This window comes from Melozone crissalis, unplaced genomic scaffold (genome assembly GCF_028551555.1).
Source record: "Melozone crissalis strain CALT ecotype California unplaced genomic scaffold, PUWL_Pcris_2 ptg000033l_1, whole genome shotgun sequence".
In the NCBI taxonomy this organism is placed as follows: Eukaryota; Metazoa; Chordata; class Aves; order Passeriformes; family Passerellidae; genus Melozone; species Melozone crissalis.
In genome coordinates, this window is record NW_026535811.1 from 14,436,292 (window position 1) to 14,444,419 (window position 8,128).

The window sequence follows — 8,128 nt, forward strand, 5'->3', positions numbered from 1 at the left end:
TGGGGTGTCTCATGTTTGGAACAAAACTTGTGTAGATGAAATTATTCATGCTGCAGCAATTTAAAATGAGGGAATTTACATGTAATCCTTTAGGATTGAGATACAATACAGGACTGTGCTGCAGGGATCAAGTAACTACAGAGTCAGTTTAATTGCTAGCATTAGAAAGGCATTAAACTGTAGTTGTGGTGAGCCTCACTTCAGGTTAGCAAAACTAGACTTAGGAGTGAAAACTATAAGCAGTGATGTTCATGGACACAGCAGTAGCAAGGAAATGCAGGACTGTAAATATGCTGAACTCTGGTTACGCATGGGTGTGCTGTTTGTCACTCACTGTCAAGCCAGTCAGGCCCTGCTTGACAACAGCTTGATGTGAATGCATCCACAGAAGCTGTGCAGACAGCTGTGTGAAGGTTGATTTACACCAGCAGCATTAGAAAAAGTGCTTTTAAAGATTTTTGAATTCCTGTTTCAAGGTGAAGTACTCTTAGGACAAAGGGGTTCTTGCCCTATCTAGAACTATTCTCAAAAGAGTGTGATATCCCAGCATTGCCTGTTGGTGTAGTTCTAGTTCTCAACACAGTTGCTTAAAAGTGGTGCCTGCAAATTATTTCAGGAGCCAGTTTGCTGAGCAATGATTGTTTGGGCCCCTCTCACACACCTGCAGGCAGCTGTGTGTTCTGGGGGCTGAGAGCCAGGAAAATGCCTGTTGGGGAAGGGGCACCTGTAACAGCACTGCCGTTGGAGCACTCACCTGGCTGGGGAAGCTTCACTTCAGTTCCTTGTCCAAAATCACAGTCATGCCTCTTCTTCCTGAAAGAAGGCTCCAGGATAGAGTGCTCCACCTCTGTTCAGCATCTGAAAATTGTCTCCCTTCCAACTATACTTAAACATTAACTGGAATGATTAGATAAGAGCCTCAGCTTTTGTAACTGAGAGCCTGTCTCCTGCACATAAAGCAAAGCTGGACCCACACAGGCAGTGCTGTGTGTCTTCCACATCACTGGGCTGCTGGGTTGTGTTGGCTTTTAACTAGTCAGCTTCTGGGAGGTGTCAGTTTGGTACATTTTAAAATATTTCTAATTATTTTTATTACCCTATTCCACCAAGAGGTAATGCTTCTTCTCATCTGGCCTGGCTGTGACACCAGTGCAAAGTAATGTGCCATAGCAAAGATTCAAATGCTTTTTCCCAGTAGATAAGAACTTAGCAAATGAGCTCATCTTCAAGATGAATGTGCAGCTCTTGAAACTGAAACCTGTGGGGCAGTAGTAGTTTTTAAAACAGCTTTGTAAACAACCTTATAACCCTTTGTACAAATGCATTAATGATGCTGTCAAGATGCACTTGGAATTTGCATATGATCTGGGGAACGAACCATTAACAGAAGGCTCCATAGGAGTTAGTGCTACTTTGCCTTGTCATAGCTGGGTGTTTCCATCTGCTCTCTGATGGGGAAAGGCAGAACCACAGAGATTATGCTGAGCCTGTATTTTATTCTAGTGGTTCTCACAGTCTAGAATAACAGGCATTTTTTTTTAAATTTTAAGGGGATTTTTTAAAAGTTCATAGCTTCCTGTATTACCTCACAAGTAACAGCATTACCAATGTACTCCAAAGAACCTTGTTAGCAAGTGCTGCTCTTCACTCACAGAGGACAGCTGGAAAAGCAGCTCTGTGGAAATAACTCAGTGTAACTGCCCAAAGGCCTCGTGGAAAACACAAACAGGACCAACCAAAAGAGGTCACGCTCCTGGCTTAGCTGCACAATGGGTAGGTGTCTAAGACTAAGTTTCTTGGAGGAGCAGGAAGCCTGCTAGACCTGTTAAAAGAAAGGGAACAGTCACAAGCCTGTTCTCCCTGATCCTGTGTTGCACAGCTTTTGCCAAGAAGGTCTGGCTTTGCCAGCAGCTCCACGTGTGCGGGCAGAGAACTGCAAGAGCCCTGAAAGCTGGCAGTGCTGGGCACTCAGAGCACAACAGCCTGCACAGCAGTGGCTAATGAAGGTGGTAAACCCAATGAACCATGCAAAGTTAACACTCTGCTGGTACCATCCTTCCTGTAATTATTGACCAGTGAAAGATTGTAACTGGAGAGGAAAGCAATACTTTCTCTATTGCAGTCTTCTGGAAGATACTACAAAAAAAAAAAAAAAAAACCCAGTAAAAATTATGGATTACAAACTACTACCAGGAACAGAAATATTAAGCTTACATTTGACTGCTTTTGCAGTAACAAGAGCTGTAGAAACTAGTTGTTTGGAAGCTGGCTCACCACTGTGAAAGGCTATAGCATTTGCTTGAATGTGCAAACCAAAATGCAACTATGAGGCTAGTAAAAATGAAGAAGGAATAAAGATTGAAAAAGCAAACATGAGGAGGAGGATGCCTGAAGATGAAGCTTTCTCCACAGCAGGCTATAGCAAGAGGGTAGCATGGAAGGTTCCTCCCTGAGCTTACATAGAGCTGAATTAACCCCTGCCCTTGGCATGGAATAGCAAAGAACCTGGCCAGAGGAAGCATTAAGAACATTAGAAATATTTCCAAGACTATTACTTAATTATTCATTCTCCTTTATTTTTTTGTGCTTCTAAGACAAGATTTTCCAGCCATACTTGCTACATGTTTTTCCCTATTTTTCAAGGACTTAGGAAACAGGGGCAGCCAGCCATTGGGTAAGCTGGCAACACCCTAGCCTTCCCAAGGCTGCTTTGCATGTAACACAAACTGTTTTATCATTACAGAGTTGGAGTTGCAGTTCATAGCTTAACAGTAACTAAATGATACACTTTGGTACGTGTGGACTGTCGTAAAAAAACTTCCTCTGACATTTCTTTCCTCCTCCTCCTTCCCTGTTTCTATTGGGAAAAAAACTTGCAAGCAACAGGAAAAAATACAACCTCAAAACCTTCACCAAAAAAAACCCAGCCCAAACCCTTCATTCAGTTCAAGTATACAGAAAAGTGAGCCCCAAGTAGCAGAGCTTGTGACTGGGAGGAGCAATGCAAAACCTTCCATTGCTACCACCATGTTCAGTCTCCACTGAGTGCAGCAGCAGATATACTCACCTAGGGCAGCTCTCTGGTGCACCCCACACCCTTGCCCTACCACTCTAACATAATGTAAATTTTTAACTTTTTGCCTAACTTAAACCATCTCACCCCTTGCTGAGTTTTACAGGAGCTTGCATCCATCCTTCACACTCCCTTGAAGATCTACAGGGATACTCTCAAGCTGCCATTGGCCCATCACAAGATACAGAAGGCTTTTGGTTAAAATTAGCACATCAAAAGCAAGATGAGGTTATCAGGGAGGAATGGAAAAAAAGGGGTTCTTTCACTGGAAGCTTTGCTTCTCCCAGCAAGTCCATGTAGCAGGATGGAGAACAGTACTGGAAATAATCCTGACTATTACAAAGCAAAGAAAGGCAACTTTTCTCACCCCAGGAAGAAGTGTATCATATTCTGCCTGCTGTGCCACCCCTGAGATGTCTCCAGGTTTGTCTGGTGAGGAACTCAGGGCAGATGTGAAATCCTCTACCCTTTCACAAATGTTATTAAGCTCCTTGGCATGGGTGGCTACCCGTCTGACCTCAGGAGAGCTCCTAAATCAAAGTTTAGGCAGGAGTGGGTTAGTGCTGTCCAAGCATGCGTCAGACTTTTTACAGCTGCTGGCAGAGAGGAAAGTGCTGAAAACCAGCAACACAGCTTAGAAGGGTCAGTGCAGAACTCTGCAAATTTATCTTCTGACACAGCCAGAAAGACATGTAAGGAAATAATTAAAGGCAATAACTTTTATAGTTCTCTTTGGTTAGGGCAAGGCCTGGCAGCTTCCTGAGTTGTCTCATCTCAGAAGTTCACATTGCTATGTTCAAAGCAACCTATGCTACCAACAACAACGGTGATCTCTGAAAATACTCACAAGCCAAACTGCAAGGTAGAAGTATCAAGAGAGATGGCTTGAGGCCACATAAAACTTTCATCAACTGAACAAAACTGAATCAAACAGCCTCAGAAGTATGGCAGTTTCCAAGTTCTCCCTGAAGCTTCTCTTCAGCAGGAGCACTGGCTCTTCTCCACATTTGGACTGGCAATCACTGGCCTGGAGTCCAGACTGAAGCTGTTTGGAGGGTTCTCCCCATGAAGCTGTAAGGTATTTCGGGCTATCAGCTCCTTAGCCATTAATGTGAACACCTCTTCTATGTTTTGAGCTTCTTTGGCTGATGTTTCCAGCACAGCTAAGAGCCCATGCTTCTCTGCCAGGGTGCAGGCATCTTCAAACAGCACTTGGCGCTTGTCCAGCGAATCCGATTTGTTCCCTTAAAAGAAGGCAAAGACATACTTCAACCACTTAGGCTTTCAAAAATTTATTTTTAAATGGATGCAGGAATTGAGTTTTGTTAAACAATAGATTTATGTTAGCAGTAGGAGTTACTGCATAGAACAAGATGTGAGAACACCAGAGCCACAAATATAGACTGTGGTTTAAAACTGCAGCAAATCAAATGATAGCAAAAGAGATGAAATCCAAGAAAAAACTAAAAACCTGTGTTCATCTGATTACTTAGTGTAAGTAAAAGATTATTTAGAAGCAACTATTGTCCTGTTCCCTAGAGGTTTTAAATATTAAGTAGCCTTTACATTGAATATTTTTTTTGTTAAAAATCTTTTAGGGTGATATACAAAGAAAGACAAGAATTCAGATCAGCTACCTTAATGCTTAAAACATATACTTGTTTCTGCATGTATAGATTAAACTTTTACTTGCAGCACATTAGTCAAAATCTGTCATGAAACACCTCAGATAAAATATCTTTGTATATTTAGGCAGTTGCAGCACATGTGGATTATTCAGTTATAGCAGCTGGCTGAAGCCTACATTTGTAGTTTCAAGACAACCCTTCATCAAATTAGTATCTTGAATATATATAAAGTAACTACCCTCTCATAAAGTCCCTTTAACTATTTCTAAAAGGAAAAAACCAAAACCAACCTACCCCACAAAAGAAAAAAACAAACAAACCACAAAAAAAAAACAAAAAAAAAAACCCAGCTTGAGGGTTATTTGCCCAGCTTTTCCTCCTTCAGTTCCAGATAGGAAAGTTAGGTTTCCTAACCTCAACTTCCTGCTAGAAAGGTGTATAACGTGACTAAGTGTAATTAAATGTACAACGATTTCTGCCAAGGTAAGAAAAGCAAACAGCACCAGCTTTGGAAGAAAGCACCAAGCTGGATCCTTAACAAAAGCTTCACTTTTTACTAATTTAAGAACCTCTCTCCCTAAAAAAAACCCAACAACCACCACCATCCCCCACCACATACTAAGTCTCTTTCTTTAGATTCATGACAGAAGTTAGGAAAAACCAGCCAAAGTGCAGTGATTTACACTCCCCTGCCCCCAGTTCCAAGCACTGCATTAGAAGCAGGTCCAGAGGAAGGACAGGAGAGATCTCAGCAGCACAAGCAGGAGGGTGCTGGGAGCAGAGGCAGCAGCTCAGGGGCCCAGCCTGGGGCTCAGCACTGCCCCAGCCCCGCTGCTGAGCTGCTCCCAGCACGCTGCAACAGGCTCGGCCACGCCAATGGAAATAAGGGCAAGAAAGGCTCTGGTGTTTCACCACACCAGCGTTGTCGTTCGCAGCTCCTTCCCTGGGGGAGGGAACAGCAATAATAACCATGAAACCCAAGGGAAAGGAACCGCGGCTTCCTACCAGCTCCATTCCCCGCAGTTCCCAGCACTGCTCCCCTCCAAGAGGCAATTTCCTGAGCGCCAGTGGAATGCAAGCAGGCCACTCCAGCTCTGCAAAAGCCATCTCCCCATCTATTGTCTTACCTGCTCGGAATCCCATTACAGGGCAAAGCGCATGCATATCAAGAGAGCAGAGAGGAAAGATGAGAACCAGGAGTCTGTGCATCCCCCTTCACCGTGAATTATTGAGCTGCTACATTCCCGTGCAGCAGGAGTACAGGGTCAGGCTGGCTGCAGTTCTAACCTCAACAAGATGTCCCTGCCTCCAGCCTGGCAGCAAAGCTTGTTGTGTTATTCCAGCAGGAAAGGAACAACTGCAAAAGGGTTTTGCTGTCTGCAATGGGTTTGGTCCTGTCAGGACCAGGCTATGACTCTCCTCATTTTTTTAAGCTTAGGTTGAAATGACACACTAGGTGATCTATTTTAATTAGAACTGAATTCTTCCTTAATGCATAGTGTATAGATGCTTCAAGTAGTGGTAGGAAACGAGGGAGATTTTATATCCATATTAAAAATCTACATAACACAATATTTAAAACTAAAATCCTACCAATTAACATCATGACCAAGTTTGCAGCACCATACTTTTCAATTTCATGAATCCAGTGAGGAATGGATTCAAATGTGGACCTCCTAGTAAGGTCATAGGCAAGGATGGCCCCATGGGCACTCCTGTAATAAGACTGGGTTATTGTCCGGAAGCGCTCTTGACCGGCTGTGTCCCACACTTGGATCTGTAAGAGAAAGGACAGAAGTTGTAAAGACCCCTGAGCACCACTTTCCTGTGTGCTTGCCCTCAGCATTTGAAGCCTCTTGTGCAGAAGGCAGCTAGACCTGTCCCAGCTCACTCTATCACACCAGTGTGCTGTGCCCTTCCTACATCCAAAAAGCCATTTACAAGCCTGCACAGTCAATCTACACAGACTAAAGAGAAAGCTCCAAGGGTCAACCCAGCTTTGCAAAGAGGCCAAGAAACCCATTTTCAACAACTGTAGTAAAAGACACAGAACATTACAGCCTTTCAAGAAGAAGAGCAAAGAACCCTAACACAGGGCTGGGCAGAGCAAATCTATATGTAAAAGCCAGGCATCCTAACTTTCATCTGCACACAGAGGGAAGTTCTAGCTGACAATTTCTTCTGGTGTTTGTCTTGGAAGTCTTCTTCCCTCAAATTTAGCACACATCAAAGTGGAGCCTTTGCAAACTTTGGGGGTTTTCCCTCCTTGGTGTGCCAGCTCAAACCCTCATATCTCTGGGGGGAAGAGACATCTCCAAACTATAGCCTTCTTCCAAAGAACTCCCTGCAGGCAAAGCTCAAGCCCTCTTTTTAAGCAGATGCCGAGAAGTCACGAGAACACGTATGTACCCAAATTAGGGTGACTGCTTCCCCCAAGACATCTTCCTGAGAGAAAACTCCACTGGGCAACACCCCTGGTTAGAAAGGCAGCCAGGTTATGCCAGCTGCCCTCGGCAGGGCCGGGCAGGAGGTGCCGTGCGTCCCGCGGCTTCCTGGCACCGGCACGGAAGGGCGGCTCGGCCGAGGCGCTGCACGCCAGGAGCCCCGGGCTCGCTCCCGCCACCGACCTTTACTTTCTTGCCGTCGATGTCCATGGAGCGCACGGTGAAGTCGACGCCGATGGTGTTCTGCTGCTTCTCGTTGAACTGCCCCGTCTTGAAGCGGTGCACCACGCACGTCTTCCCCACGTTGGAGTCGCCGATCAGGATGATCTTGAAGAGGTAGTCGAAGGCATCGTCCGCGCCGGAGCTGGGGAACGGCATCGCCGCTGCCGGGCGGGCCTGCGGCCAGGCGGGGGAGGAGGAGGAGCCGCCGGCCCGAGGAAGGAGCCGGTGCCAGGCGCTCACCTGCCGGCGCCGCCCTGCCGGGACAGGTAGCGCCGCCCTGCACCGCCCTGCCGCGGGCCCGGCGGGAGCTGTAGTCCGCCCCCTCCCCTCCCTTTCCTTCCGTTCCCCGCCCCGGGCTCGGCCGGGCCGCGCAGGGGCCGGGCCGCTCGCTCCCGCCCCGCGCAGGGGGCGGGCAGGGCCCCGGCGGCGGCCGCGGCCGGACTACAGCTCCCGCCGCTCCGCGGGACCGCCCGGAAGGGCCGCCCCCGCCCGCCGACTTCCTCCGGCCGTGCTGGGCGCCGCGCACGTAACGCGGGGCCGGGCACAGAACGCGGGGCCGGGTACAGAGCGCGGGGCCGGGTACAGAGCGCGGGGCCGGGCGGCTCCCCGGGGCGTGAGGCGGCGGCGGCGGTGGCGGCGGTGGCGGAGCCGGGCCCTGCCCTGCCCTGCCCTGCCCTGCCCTGCGCTGCCTGCTCGGCTCCGCTCCCCGCCCCGCCGAGGACGTGGCCACCGCGCCCGGAGGGAGCCGCGTCCTGCTCCTC

The 8,128-nt window shown here is 47.6% G+C and overlaps 1 protein-coding gene across 1 annotated transcript; it reads right to left on the minus strand.

Moving 5' to 3' along the window:
• Window positions 1-2,561: 2,561 nt before the first annotated feature.
• On the minus strand, window positions 2,562-7,656 carry RAB19 (RAB19, member RAS oncogene family). The gene is made up of 3 exons (XM_054282023.1): window positions 7,329-7,656; window positions 6,295-6,478; window positions 2,562-4,317 (listed from the first exon to the last, which is right to left on the minus strand). Exons 1-3 carry the CDS (start codon window positions 7,521-7,523, stop codon window positions 4,052-4,054), a joined length of 645 nt encoding a protein of 214 aa, XP_054137998.1. The 5' UTR covers window positions 7,524-7,656; the 3' UTR covers window positions 2,562-4,051.
• Between the last annotated feature and the right edge of the window lie 472 nt (window positions 7,657-8,128).

Bases quoted from the DNA above. Each gene is read 5' to 3' on its own strand.
- RAB19 (XM_054282023.1), bottom strand. From the start codon at position 7,523: ATGCCGTTCCCCAGCTCCGGCGCGGACGATGCCTTCGACTACCTCTTC. The intron at 6,479-7,328 runs GTCGGTGGCGGG...TTTCTCTTACAG, and splicing joins TCGACGGCAAGAAAGTAAAG to ATCCAAGTGTGGGACACAGC. The intron at 4,318-6,294 runs GTAGGATTTTAG...CCTTCTTTTAAG, and splicing joins CTTGGTCATGATGTTAATTG to GGAACAAATCGGATTCGCTG.